The following is a 15,626-nucleotide window of genomic DNA, read 5'->3' on the forward strand; positions in this document are numbered from 1 at the left end:
GTGTGCATGTGTGAGTGCATGTGTATGTGTGTGTGTGTGTTAGTCTCAGTTTGTTTAACATGTTCAGTGACCCATATAACTGTGTCCAGCCCTCGTTAGTGTTGTGATCTGCCTGCTCTCACTAGAGAAATGCTGACCACACACTTACACACACATACCACACTGATTATGTCACAACAGCAACAATGCTGCTTCATTCTAACGCTATCATTCTATCCCTCGAAACTCTGACCACACATTTACACACACACATACCACATTGATGATGTCAACAATGCAGCTTGATTCATCAAGACTCTCACTGAAGAACTCTCTGATATTAACAAACACATCTATTAATCTATCTATCTGTCTGTCCGTCCATCCATCTGTCTAACATTTTGTGGTTCAATATTAGAAATGGTAGTTAGAATGATAAAACAATAGTTATACAGGTAGAGGATGGATGGATGTATGGATGGAGGAAATGTCAGATGGTTAGATGGTCATGGATGGATGGAGGGATGGATGGATAAAATCTTATATGGGTGGATGGTAATGGATGGATGGATGACTGAAACCTCAGATGGCTAGATGGTAATGATGTTTGAAATCTCAGATGGCTGGATGGTAATGGAGGGATGGATGGATAAAATCTCAGATGGGTGGATGGTAATGGATGGATAGATGGATGGATGGAATCTCAGATGGCTGGATGGTAAGAGATGGATGGATGTATAGATGGATGAAATCTCAGATGGCTGGATGTTAATGGACGGATGGATGGTTGAAATCTCGGATGTCTGGATGGTAAGACATGGATTGATGTATAGATGGATGAAATCACAGATGGCTGGATGGTAAGAGATGGATGGATGGATGTATAGATGGCTGGATTGTAACGGATTGAGGGATGGATGAAATTTCAGATGGCTGGATGATAATGGATGGATGAAATCTCAGTCAGCTGGATGGTTATTGATGGATGAAATCTCAGATGGCTCGATGGTGATGGATGGATGAAATCTCAGATGGCTGGATGGTAATGGATGTTTGAAATGTCAGATGCCTGGATGTTAATGGACGGATGGATGGATGAAATCTCAGATGGGTGGATGGTAATAGATGGATGGATGGATGAAATCTCAGATGGCTGGATGGTAATGGATACTTGAATGGATAAAATCTCAGATGGGTGGATGGTTATGGGTAGATGGATAAATGAAATCTCAGATGGTTGGATGGCAATGGATAGATACAGATGGATGGATAAGGATGGATGGATACGATTACAGATGGGTGGATGGATATGGGTGGATGAATGGATATAGATACAAATGGATGGATGGATAAAGATACGGATGGATGGATGGATGGATGGATACGGATGGATGATAGATGGACACAGAAGGATAGATGGATTAAAGGATGGATACAAATATGGTTAGATGGATAGATATGGATGGATACTGATCCAGACAGACAGACAGACAGACAGACAGACAGACAGACAGACAGACAGACAGACAGACAGACAGACAGACAGACAGACAGACAGACAGACAGACAGACAGACAGACAGACAGACAGACAGACAGACAGATAGATAGATAGATAGATAGATAGATAGATAGATAGATAGATAGATAGATAGATAGATAGATAGTATCACATACTTGAATCAGATTTCTTGGCATATTTCTTGCTCTGGCCTCTGATGATGAGGATGAAAACCAGAAGCAGGATGAAGATAAGGCCGACCAGAGCCACCACCACCAGAAACCACCATTCCTCATAAAACGGAGCTACTTTCTGGGCTGGAAAAAAAAAGCAAAAGTTATTATTAGAAGTGTTGGTCTCAACGTAACCTCAGATCTATTTGATCAACACTCGAGTGATTTGTAAGTTGTCTTGAATAAATCCACACGCTAAATGAATCCATGTAAATGTAACTAACCTGATATGGATGGTGACGGTTGGCTTGGTGAGCCGTACCCATAATCGTTTACACCAATGACCCTGAAGTCATAGCTGACTCCCTGCTTCAAGATATCCATGTTAAAGGTGTACGATGTCACTTCCTTGGGAATGTCCTTGATTAAGATGTCCCACAATCCTTCATCTGGAACATGTTTAGAAAGCAATAATATCAGTTGCGCACACCATCTAAGTTTGCATTTGAGTTCCAGTTTATCATGAACAGACTCAGGGCCATTTGTCAAGGCTGTACATTAAAGGTTTAAATAATTGTATAAATATTGCCCAGTTTCTTCCACAAGCTGGTTTTATTCAGCATTCTCAATATATCATTTAATACACAATTCAATTCAATTCAATTCAATCCCACTTTATCGACTTTAATCAACTTTAATGTTTATTCAGTTAAACATGAATTTTGAACTGTAGGCCTACATAAGCTCCAAACAGCGATTTTTTGATTACCTTAATCCGAATGAAGTCATAACTGAACTAAACAGAAATGGAGTTAAGACATGTGAAGTATGCATATATTAGTGGCATTACTGAAGTAAACACCGCAATGGCTGCCAGTAAACGACTGCACACACACACACACACATCACGAAATGTGGGAGTTTGTTTTCTTTCCATTTGGCGTGCATTATTAAATTCCATAACACTCTCACCAGTCCTTACTCCTTATTTGTGTCTAATACCCCAGTTTGTCATGACGGCATGAATGAAATGTTCATGAGCTAAAGGGAAACGGCCGAACAGCAGTTGAAGTCAGGCATCCTGTTGATTGGATTCAGAAGGGCATTTTTTTTCAGACGGCTCACCGGTCAGGTATACATCCAAGATAAAATATCAAGGTGAAAGTCTTCATAGCTTGCGCAAAATAGACCCAGCTCCCAACCCAACTTTGAGAATAGATTAACGGCAATATTTTTTTATCGTGCGATAAGAGTCTCGCGTTAACGCAGCACGTTAACGCTGATAACGGCCCGCCACTAGTATTTTATTATTAACCAAAGTAACAACCTAAGACTTTACAAATATACACTGCACAATATAAATAAAACAGATTTTAATAGGAATTTCAGCAAACAAACACCCTTATTGTGTTAATTGCTTTATTAAGATTTTCATGGTAATGTTTAATTCACCATCTCATTTAGGGGAACTCCTGAGGTAAATAAGTTATATCACTGAACTTTAATAATAAATCGATATAAAATGCACCTCCGGTTGCAATGACTTCTGGGACTTCTAGAGCGAGTTCGGTGCACAAGTCTGCATCCATGCACCCTCGACATCAAGAACACATGCGATAAATTTTACGCGTCCTCTGTTCTTAAATTTTTGATTAATTTCTTGACAGTCAAAAGTTTGCAAACATTTCCTTGGTATTTTTTAGTTTTGCTTTTAAACTGTATAACTTTGGTCAAATGTTTTGTGTATCCGTCCACAAGCTTCTCACAATAGTTTAAAGGAATTTTGGCCCATTCCTCCTGACAGAATTGGTGTAACTGAGTCAGATTTGTAGGGTGTCTTGCTCGCACAAGATTTTTTAACTCTGCCCACAAATTTTCCATAGGATTGAGATCAGGGCTTTGTGATGGCCACTCCAAAACATTCACTCTGTTGTCCTTAAAGCAAATTTTAACTAATTTGGCAGTATGCTTATTGTCATGGTCTGTTTGGAAGACCCATTTTAATTTCCTGGCTGCTGTCTTGAGATGTTGCTTCAGTATTTCTAAATAATGTTCTTTCTTCATGATGCCATCTTTGCTGTGAAGTATACCAGTCCCTCCTGCAGCAAAACAGCCCCACAACATGATGCTGCCGCCCCCATACTTCACAGTTAAGTTGGTGTTCCTAGGCTTGTAAGCTTTTCCCTTTGTCCTCCAAATGTAACACTGGTCATTATGGCCAAACGGTTCAATCTTAGTTCCATCAGACCACAGGATATGTCTCCAAAATTAGTATTTTTCCCGGTGTAATTTAGCAAATTGTAATCTGGCTTTTTTGTTGATTCTGGCTTGTTGATTTCCCCATGTTGTCACACAGGGAAGCAGTGTGTTTGAGGGTTTCCTTAAATACTATTCTACAGTTGTGCCTCCAATTAACTCAAAGGTTGTCAATTAGCCAATCAGAAACTTTCAAAACCTTGACACCATCATCTGAGCTTTTTCAGAAGCATAATAATCTTATTGTATGTAAACTTTTGATTTTCAAGGAAAGTTATAACAATTTCTCAAAAAATATATCTCTCATTATTCTGCTATTAAGCATTACAGAAACTAATTTGACAATCCTAACTTACATAAAAGAGAAAAAAGTTTAGTCACATTAACATCCAACTTTTTTTAAATGGTTATGTGCCTTTTTATACAGTGTGTGTAAACTTCTAGTTTCAACAATACATCTTAGGTTAGGTCTAAAAGAGATGGCTCACCCCAAAGTTTACTCACAATTTATACACTCTCAAATGGTTCCAAACCTTTATGAGCTTCTTGTTGCTGCTGAACTAAAAGGAGAATAATTTGAAGAATGCTGAAAACAGGAAACCATTGACTTACATAGAAAAAAAAAACTTACTGGAAGTCAATGGTTACTGGTTTTCTGCTCTCTTCAAAACCCTTTATCAGTAAATGATGACAGAATTGTCAGCTTTGGATGAGTCATCTCTCTCTTTGCATAATTTGTCCCTTTTTTATTTAAATGACTTACTCTTTTCTTTTGAAAATATTATTTTAAAATTGGAAGAAACCAAGTTTAAAGTAGGGGTGGCACATGGCTCAGTGGTTAGCACTGTCGCCTTACAGCAAGTAGGTTACTGGTTCGAGTCCCGGCAGGGCCAGTTGGCGTTTCTGTGTGGAGTTCTTCCCGTGTTTGCGTGGGTTTTTTGGATTTTATATGGCCTGAGGGTAAAATAAAAATAAAAGATGAAGTGTTCAGATGCAAAAAACAAAAAAGTACCATCTGAAAGTTTCTTCTAAAATAGCCATTTTTCTTAAAGTCCTGTGAGTATGTTCAGTAAATCCATTTTTATGGCAAAAAATTATTATTTAATTGAATTTAAAGTGATAAATCTGAACATAAACATAGTAAGCTGAGAAAAAAAGTTAATTTTAGCAGAGAATTTCAGTGGGTATTTGGAGGTTATTAAATCTGAACTCTTCAGATATTCTTCAGCTTTGGATAAACTGTCCCTTTAAAGGGATAGTTCATTTAAAAAATTTTAATTCTATTATCATTTATTCATCTTCCCCTTGTTGAAAACCTATTCAAGCTATTTTTCTGCTTAACACAAAAGAAAGATACTTTAAAGTGAAGTGAATGTTGGGGGAAAAAAGCCATTGACTTCCATTGTATTTATGTTTCTACTATGGATGTCAATGGCAACTTTATATATTGTTTTTTATTAAACAGAATAAATAAATTAATATAAGTTTTAAATTACTTCAGCGTGAGTACTGTAAATGATGAGAAAATTCTACATTTTTTGGGTGAACTGTCACTTTAAGAACACTTTGTTTTGTGTGTGTGTGTGTGTGTGTGTGTGTGTGTGTGTGTGTGTGTGTGTGTGTGAGTGAGTGTGTGTGTGTGTGTGTGTGTGTCTAACACTGCAGGAGCTGTCAGAACTAATAATCCAGAAGCGAGACCTCACCGAGTAAAATTTCATAACAATAGATCACGTCATTTTCAGCTACGTCTAATGTGTTTAATATGCTATTAAGACCCCCGGTGCCTTCAACAGTAAAGCTGGTGTCATGTGCCAGACTAAATTATAGGGTGAGAATTTCAGGGCAGAGGGAGAAAACAATATTCCACCTCAATGGCATATGAAGGGCAATGCGAAGACGGTCTGGCATACATCAAACTAATGCATGGGTCTTGAAAAACACACAGTTTCTTAAATCAATTCCACGTGCTCCTCCCACACTATTCATTTTCTTCTCAGTCATCGAGGAAATCTGATCTGCTCTGTCTCAATTGGAAAGCTCAAAACAATATATCTCCTTCATTGGACGCAAGCTGCTGACAGTGTCTTTTTTTAAGACTGAGGCATATGGAATCACTCTTCGTTGTTTGGGAGAATTGTATCAATGAGTGTGGATGAAGAAATATGCTGCCAAACATAACGTAGAGTAAGCTTAGGTCTTAAAGAGATAGCTCACCCCAAAGTTTACTCACAATTTATACACTCTCAAATGGTTCCAAACCTTTATGAGCTTCTTGTCGCTGCTGAACCAAAAGAAGGATAATTTGAAGAATGCTGAAAACCGGTAACCATTGACTTACATTGAAAAAAAAACATACTGGAAGTCAATGGTTACCGGTTTTCTGCTCTCTTCAAAAGCATTCATTAGTTTTGTATCAGATAAAAAAAAAAACTCAATCAGGTTTAAACAAGTGAAGGGTTAATAAATGATGACAGAATTGTCAGCTTTGGATGAGTCATCTCTCTTTTTTTGCATAATTTGTCCCTTTTTTATTTAAATTTCTTACTCTTCTTTTGAAAATATTATTTTAAAATTGGAAGAAACAACGTTTAAAGTAGGGGTGGCACATGGCTCAGTGGTTAGCACTGTCACCTTACAGCAAGTAGGTTACTGGTTCGAGTCCTGGCTGGGCCAGTTGGCGTGTCTGTGTGGGCTTCTTCCTGTGTTTGCGTGGGTTTTCGGGTGCTTCGGTTTCCCCCACAGTCCAAAGACATGATGTATAGGTGAATTGGATGAACTGAAATTGGCCGTAGTGTATGAGTATGTATGTGAATGCGAGAGTGTATGCGTGTTTCCCAGTACTAGGTTGCAGCTGAAAGAGTATTCGCTGTGTAAAACATATGCTGGAATTCCGCTGTGGCAACCCCTGATAAATAAGGGACTAAGCCGAAGGATGAATGAATGAAGTTGAATGTAAAAAGTTTGTGTATATGAACACAGTGCTTCACTACACTTTAAAACACAGTGTGTGCGGAGGTTCTGCCTGATCCTATTGACCAATATTCTCAGCTTAAATTGATTATGTTGTGAAATATTTGACATTTATTAATAATAACAACATTTTAATACAGATCATATTAGTATGTGACATCTGATGGGTGCCACCATGTTAGTCTCCACTGCAGTAGAGAGATTACAGCTGCTGGATTTACAACATGCCAATTCATCAACTTCTCATTAAATACATGAAAGTGAGTGGCAGTTTAACTGGAACAAAAATAAAGTAAACCTAGCTAAACAGTGTGCCCTTGTTTTGAATAACACACATTATCAGATTATGTGTAAAATGATTATAATTGTCATCTCTATAGACATCAGCATGTATAAGTAGCTAGTTCAATGAAAGACTATAGAACAGTGGTCCTCAACCGTCAAGCCACGGACCGTTACAATTGGTACAGGGCCACACAAGAAATGATTAATTATTTTATTTATTATCTGAGTCTAACCTGTCTTTTATTTTGCAAAAATAAATTGAGCATTTTTTTTCGGTTACATATCGATTACTTGAGTGCCCAAATTTATCCCACAAGCAGCAAAATTAGTAAGAAGCAGACATCTTTGGAAAGTTTCTTTGCTAAGCCGAATCAGAGGAAGATCAACTGCTGAAGATCACAAATGACAGCGGTCTTTTAGGAGCTGTTTGCATATTGAGTCTTTTCTAGAGTTCACAAAAGTTTGTTGTTTGCAATGGAGGTGTGCGGCTTGCACGCACAAGCGGCATGACGCGCTTGCTCCTTCCAGACGCACACATCTAGCTGAATGAAATCAGTGAACGCACCGCTCTCAATTCACATGACAAGAATTGACCGATCAGCCTCAGCTTGTATGAAATATACACATTTTGGTGAACTAATTATCTCAAAACTTGTATCAGAGCGACAGAAATGTTTTGTCAACTTTTCAACTGAGAAAATGGTTGATGGTAGCCTAGCAACCAACAAAACACCCATGAATATTCAAGACATGTCACTCTCAGTTTTGAAGGGGGAAAAGTGTAACTGTCAATATGGCGAATGAAACCCCGCCTTCTAGTATAGGAGCCAATCATCGATCGTTATAGACTGACGACCAGACATGAGTTTCTGCAGATTTTGTGGGATTTGAACGTTTTAAAATGAAATTAAAAAGACAGTTGTTTAATTTTATTGATGATTCCTAATATGACATTTAATCGTAAGCTTGGCAAACAATGCTAGAAAGTTTGATGTTTACCCATTCAAACAGAATAAGGCTTTTAAAGATGGCTGCCATTTGAAATGACTTGCCTTAAAGGGACTTTGGTTCAGTTTATATATGTAAAAATGTATGTCTGCAACCCAAAACAAACATTATTTAATGAAAAAACTAGTAAGTTTTGATCTTTGACAAAGCAATGTGGTCGTTTTTCTCTGGCTCAGTCTCCACGAAACAGAAAAAAACCTTTTTGTTGAGGCAGCTAACCAATCACAATACATTTAGCTTTTTGAAAGGTGGACCTTTATCAGACCAAATATAAATTATGTGAAAAATAATATGTTATTTGAACCACCAAACATGAGAGTATGTTCTACTAGAGTGTCATCTTAACCAAACACAACTTATTCAGATCTTCAACTCATTAGCAGAGCCTGAAAGACCAGCAATGGCTGTGACAAAGAAAGGAGACATTTAAAACATGAAGTGTTGGTGGTCCTCCAGGAACATGGTTGAGATACACTGCTCTACTACACTCCTCATACACAATAAAAATTTGTAAAAGAACATAATAGGACCCTTTTGATTTTAATCTCACCTGAGGGTCTGGCTTCAATAACATAGCGTGTGATTGGTGCTCGTCCAGGGTCCCCATTGGCCCAGTGGATGGTGAGGGCGGAGCCATATCGTGAGATGAATGGCTCACCAGGAGGCCCAGGGGCTCCTAAAAACGATAAAAACGAGTGATTACATGATACAATGATACATAGCTTAGCTGAAGTGGTGTGAAACCTCAGAAGTAGCATCCAAACAGACCTTCTCCGGGTCCTGTGGTGATGTTGGCCTCCACCTCAGGACCGTAGGTGAAGGTTTTGGCGCGGATGCGAAAGTTGTACGTGACACCATCCGCCAGGTCTTTGATTTTCAGCCAGAGCGGCGCGTTTCCCTTCACGTCCACCGTCACGATTTTACTGACGCCTGGGGGGGAGGGGGAGTGAAGACAGTCGACACAGGCCACTGAGGACTCTAGACAAACACACCGCTTTTAGTTCAGGCAACAGCAGCTCGACACACACTCACACGTGGCCGGAAATCTCAGTTTTAATAATGCCGTTGGCACCTGAGTATTGATGGCAAGATCCAAAATTAACACTCCTTAAGGGCCAAATGTTAGACTTTGGTTAGTTAATAAGAATTTGGCTGGATTTTTTATTAGGTGCTATAAACTTGTTTACTTTAAGAGGACTCATGGAGAATGATAAACTGACATGATACATTTTTAAAGACTTGTCTTTTCATAACTTCTAATTTTCTAACTGGTTATAATAGACTAAAATGCAACAAATTCAACATTAAAAATAAAATAAAAGTAAACAAAAATAAGTACTGTGGTTTAAGTATTGCTAAAGTTGAGTATAGCTGCAAAATAAAATAAATTAAATTAAAAAATTTAAAATATAATAATAAAATAGTAAAAAATAAATATAAAACTATAATAAAATAAAATGATAAAATAAACTAAAATAAACAATTAAATAATAAAATAAAATAATATAATAAAATAATAATAATAAAAACAAAATAATAAAATAAAACAAATAAAAATAAAATATCAAAAAAGATAAAACTAACTAAAAAATAATAAAATAATGAAAAAAAATAATATTAAAAATAAAATAATAAAATGAAAACTAAACTCAAATAAAAAAATAAATAAAATAATAGAATAAAATAATAATAAAACAAAATAATAATAAAAAAAATTAAACAAATAAAAAAAATAAAAAAATGATAAAACAAACTAAAAAAAAGAAATTTAATAAAAAATAATAAAATAATAAAAATAAATAAATAAAAATAAAATCATGAAATAAAATATTGATAATCTTTTTAAAATAAAATAAAATAAATGTGCTTATCTATATTTATTAGATTTGTTTATTATTATCTGCATTATGATCTAACATATTGACAAGTGCATTTATGATCATTTTATGACATTTAAAAAATAAAATAAAATAAAATAAGATAAAATAAATAAATAAATATTATAGTCAGTTAGGATTATTTATGTCTTGTAATATTCAGTGCTCCCACTGTACTCTTGACACCATTGGCAGAAATGTTAATTGAGGACCCTTAGTTATCAATATTAACATTAATATCAATATTAATCTGATATTCTGAATGTAAAGTGTCTTTCCAGGCCTTACACCTCTGTGCACGCACACACACAATCACACACTATATCCACTAAACTATCAATTCAAGCCAGTAAAAAAAAATAAAAAATACTGTTGAACCAGGATGCTAAATCCACCAAACAAGAAATTCACTGACCATCCACAGGCATGCAGGGCTCATAGATGAGTCTGTAGCCCTCGATGATGCCGTTAGGAAAGACCGGTTCGCCCCACGACACGTTCACAGAGGTGGTGGTGAGCTCACTGAAGTGGATAAAACTGGGAGCGCTGGGAGCTGAAAGAGAAAGCATCTGATAATCAGGACAAACCACGACAGACACTCAATGACTACATTTACATGGGTGTCAGTAATCGAATTGTTTGACTTAATCTGAATAAGACAATAATATGATTGAGGCGTTAGAGTTGCTTTTGATTGTTCCTATTTTACATGTTATAGCAGGCTACATAGTTCGACTAACATCATTAAGTCACCGTCCAATGGCTAGTTTCCTGCAATGTTTCACGCAACAACAGTTCATGTTCATCATGGCACAATTGTAATTTTCTCTCACTATGCACACAAACAGACAACGATGGATACAAATTGTCAAGCAACAGGCCACCTCTGCCATTTCATTCACTAACTTTTCATTCAAGCTCCCCAGATAACTCTGAGCTACTTCCTAATGTCCACAGTCGTCATTTCCTGCTGATTTTTTTACACATCTTTTACCTATGTTTGTAGTTTCACATTTAACGCGCAATGTACTGTGGGCAATGTTAGTTTGAGTATGGACTGAGTTGAGTATGTGTATAGTTCTACACTTCGAACTAGTACACCATGCGTTTGGGACATTTGACATGATTCATACTTCTGCATCATGTGTGCGCGTATGATCTGGCGCAGTATTGGCATTGTCGCATAGCCTTCACTGTGGCTGACACCGCCATGCACCTCTCAAAAAAAAAGTAACGACATGCCGCAACGATGCTTAGTGCAAGCTCTGTGATTGGTGGCTTGGTAGTGGTGACAAGTGTGGGCGGGGGGTGAGAGCCATGTGAACTCGTCGTTGCGAGTGTTTACAAGTTTGGAGTCTTGTGAAGGAGCTCCAGATGGAAACTTTTGTTTTGTTTTTACCTTATAATTAAAGTTGTTACACATCTGCCGGTTCCCGCCTCTGAATAAGCTTGTTTTAGCTACTTGTAATTTAATGTGCATTTATATAGCGCATTTATTGTGTATGGCCTTACACCCAAAGCGCTTCACAATCATGAGGGGGGGTCTCTCCACACCACCACCAGTGTGCAGCATCCACTTGGATGATGAGACGGCAGCCACAGGACAACGGCGCCAGTGCGCTCACCACACACCAGCTATTGGTGGAGTGGAGAGACAGTGATAGAGCCAAGGTGGAAGGGGATGATTGGGAGGCCATGATCATAGGGGCCGATAGAGGGACTTTGGCCAGGACACCAGGGTTACACCCCTGCTCTTTCACGAGAAGTGCCAAGGGATTTTTAATGACCACAGAGAGTCAGGACCTCGGTTTAACGTCTCATCCGAAAGACGGCGCCCACTGATAATATAGTGTCCCCTTCACTTTTACTGGGGCATTAGGACTCACACAGACCACAGGTTGAGCGCCCCCTGCTGGCCTCACTAACACCACTTCCAATAGCAACCTAGTGTTCCCTAGTGGTCTCCCATCCAAGTACTGACCAGGCTCAGCCCTGCTTAGTTTCAGTGAGTAAGCGGTCTTGGGCTGCAGGGTGACATGCTACTTGTAGCATTCACCCACGAAGAAACTCAACAGCTAGCATTTCGGAAGTGTAATTGCAGAGCAACACAAACAGCACGCAGATGTATAAATACACAAAAACACAAAAAGCAGGTGCCATGGGTCACTCTGATCACTCGACATGGAAGTATATATCAGCCTTAACAACGAAATGTAGTGAAAACTACTACAAAAAGGTAATAGTTTGACTGGGTGTTGTACTGCACTTCAATAATGCGACTAAAACAGGAATACTCAACATATCCTGATTCCATTTCTGTTAATTCGATTATGACTTTAGGATTAAGGCCATCAAAAATCTCTGTTTACACAGTAGACTCTTATTCTGAGTATTGGTGTACATGTAAACGTACTTACTGTCTTCAACACATCTGTCTGTCTACCTTTTCAGCAATTGAGACTTTAAACCCTTCCTGGAACAAAAACAGCTCAAACAAAATTAGCTTTCATTCTGAGTCTGTCTCTGTCTTTGGGGGAAAAAGAAAAAGAGCTGACAGAACATAGAGACAAATCTTTTAAGATGAGGGAAAGAAAGACAGAGTCGGCTAGTGAGAAGTTTTTCTTGAGTTATTTATTGCTGATTGTGTTTTCTACAGATTGATTTCAGCTCCACAGCTTGAGGCAAAATATATTTAATGCCAGTCAAAGTGCTTTTGCAATTTATATCAACAAGACCTGTCAAGCTATTACACGTAACCACAAACGAAAACAATGCTCTCGTTTGTTGCTTTGGAAATGATCTGCAAACTAAAAAAAAACAATGGTGCTTTTGTAACATGTTTTGATTTAACCATCTAACAAAAGTTTGGTAATAAAAAAGGGCTGAAAACAAAAAAAGATACTTTGAAGAATGTTGGTATCGACTTCCATAGTGTTCTTTTTTACTATGGAAGTCAATGGCTATCAATTTTCAATGTAATTTCACATATCTTATTCTGTGTTCAACAAAAGAGAGACAATTTAGTAGTGCGTTCACACCAGACGTAAATATAATGTTAAACACGACTGATCTACATGTTAAATCTATGCAAATATGCGATAGACATCCATCAGCATGGATCGCACAAATGATGTGGCGCTAGTGATTTGATTTGAGAGAATGATATGGTGCAAATTGAGCCTTTTGGGCATTTGACACTTAACAATTGATTGTTAAGTCTAACGCGACGTCTGAGATATATGAGCAATATCACACGAGTAGCAGTGCGATATGGCTGTATATCAGCACTGATGGGAGGTGTGCGTTGGTTGCCTTAGTCCCCCCACCAGTGCCGATATACAGCCACATCGCACTGCTACGAGTGTGATATTGCTTTTATACAACAGTTTGACTGCATAATTGTGTAAATACAAAACAAAATCAAACATGTAGTCTCAAAAACCCTTTTGTATGAGGAACTATTTTCTTCCACGTTGGATTCAAATCTTAAGCTGTCAGTTAAACAGCTGAGCATGCATCTTTTAATCTTTTGATCTGTAGTGTCTGCTTTTGGCTGGCTGTATGTGGGCGGAGTAATACACAAAGGGTAAAGAGGCTGTACGGGCGCTGATATTACTTAAATATATCAACAATTGATTAGACAAATCTTTTTGGGGTAAAAAACCAGAACTTTCATGCGTGTATGAAGCAAATTCCTTGAATGAAGCAGGTAAACTCAAAATGTTCAAACCGAGCTGAACACACCCACTTTCCTGGCTTTTTCCAATCTAGATGTGTGAAAACACCCTGCTGAGACAGGGGGGTTTCGTGACCCCTTAAACTCTGTCTAAGTTTCCATCTTTTCAATTGCAAAATATAAAATCCAAAGAAATTGCTTTGCTATTTAGAGAAAATGCTATTTGCTTCAAAATATCCTTTTTATTTTTTTCTCTGTCCTATTATATTCTCCTTAAAAATTCTGTTAGCAAAGGGAGTGACAACACAAAAAGCTCACACATAACAAAACAGCCCGGAACATTAGCTTTTCTTTTTGACATTGGAGCTCAACACAGCCAACTTTATAATATCAGATGACAAAAAACGGCCGACGAATGAAAAGCAGATTTCTCCAAGACTCCAGGGGAAACATTTCCTCAAAAAGAGAGAACAATCTAGAGACTGTGTCCCACAGACGCTCTGAGGCGAGACCCAACTCACAGGCATGCTGACTGAAAACCACAAGACTGAAAAAGGCTGAAATAACTCGACTTCATCAGACCGAACTCTACACACATAAATAAATGCAGATAGCAGATTTGCTGATTAGAAGCAGAGGATAATTTGTTGGCTTTTGATATTTCTTGGCCAGACGTCAGCAGCAGTTCACATTCCACAAGGTCTTGGGCACATAAATAATTAAATCATTTGAAATAGTTTCCATCATTTTACAAATTCCTGATGCACTGCCCATGTAAATGAATTACAGTCAGCTTTAAAGGGGTGGTGCATCCAAAAAATCTATACTTACTGTTGATTTACTCTCAGGAAATACATGAGATTCATTTTTTTATTTTTTTTTAATTCCGAAGAACATAAATAAAATATGTTTTAGCTGAAAGCGTGGTCCTTGGTGATTAATTTAAATGGCAACCATTCATTAGAGAGTCCAAAAAACATATATAAGCAAAACTGAATTATTACCATTGATGATGAACTGGGATCCTATAAAGCAAATGATCAATCAGTGCAGGAAACTGAAATAATTTACATCCTTAAGCAGGTCGCACACCAGAAGCGCCGCTCGGCGCCGCGACACGGCGCGTACATGACAGATTAAAGTATCGCACACCAGACGCGCACATTCGAATGATATTTAACATGAAACTAATCAGATGGCGCTCTGTGGCGCGGCTGAAAAATGAACTGCATCCTGAGCCGTCGCCGGGCGCCGCCGACAGCCGCCGACTTGCGGCGCCGGTGTGTGTATCCTGATAGAAACCTATAATTAGAATTCTAAAATACGTGGCGCTGCGCGGCGTGCCGCCGAGCGTCGCTTCTGGTGTGCGACCTGCTTTAGCTTTAATCAACAGCTTCAGCAAACAGGAATTGAGGTCCAGACTTGTTATTCACAACATTATTATTAAATCAATACTCATGTTCTTGCATAGACTGACTCATTCATTCATTTTCTTTTCGGCTTAGTCCCTTTATTAATTAGGGGTCGCCAAAGCGGAATGAACCGCCAACTTATCCAGCATATGTTTTACACAGCGGATGTCCTTTCCGCTGCCCTTTCAGCTGCAACCCATCACTGGGAAATACCCATACACTCTCATTCATATACATACAATAAGAACAATTTAGCCTTATTTCCGCTGCTAAAAACTTGCTGGATTAGTTGGGGGTTCATTCCGCTGTGGCGACCCCGGATTATTAAAGGGACTAAGCCGACAAGAAAATGAATGAATGAATGGTTTAAAAGTAGTAAACAAACCCTAAAAAATAAAATAAATGTAAAATGATCAGTATCCTGTGCCAGTTTTCATTGTGGTTTTCTGATTCTTGGTTTATTTCGTGCTCATCATGTGACATGGATCAA

The 15,626-nt window shown here is 38.0% G+C and overlaps 1 protein-coding gene across 11 annotated transcripts in view; it reads right to left on the minus strand.

The window, feature by feature from the left end:
• sdk2b (sidekick cell adhesion molecule 2b) overlaps window positions 1-15,626 on the minus strand; it is a 637,792-nt gene that overhangs the window by 26,025 nt on the left and 596,141 nt on the right. For 6 of the 11 annotated variants that reach the window (XM_009306869.4, XM_009306867.4, XM_073918822.1 and 3 more), the window contains 5 exons: window positions 10,464-10,601; window positions 8,940-9,149; window positions 8,722-8,847; window positions 1,937-2,101; window positions 1,656-1,796 (listed from right to left, as the gene is read on the minus strand). In XM_009306869.4, coding sequence (XP_009305144.1) covers window positions 1,656-1,796; window positions 1,937-2,101; window positions 8,722-8,847; window positions 8,940-9,149; window positions 10,464-10,601 — 780 coding nt within the window. The remainder of the gene's footprint in view (window positions 1-1,655; window positions 1,797-1,936; window positions 2,102-8,721; window positions 8,848-8,939; window positions 9,150-10,463; window positions 10,602-15,626) is intronic. The other 5 variants (XM_009306870.4, XM_009306868.4, XM_073918820.1 and 2 more) reach the window with 1 other exon arrangement.

The sequence above is a fragment of the Danio rerio genome, chromosome 12, assembly GCF_049306965.1.
Source record: "Danio rerio strain Tuebingen ecotype United States chromosome 12, GRCz12tu, whole genome shotgun sequence".
In the NCBI taxonomy this organism is placed as follows: Eukaryota; Metazoa; Chordata; class Actinopteri; order Cypriniformes; family Danionidae; genus Danio; species Danio rerio.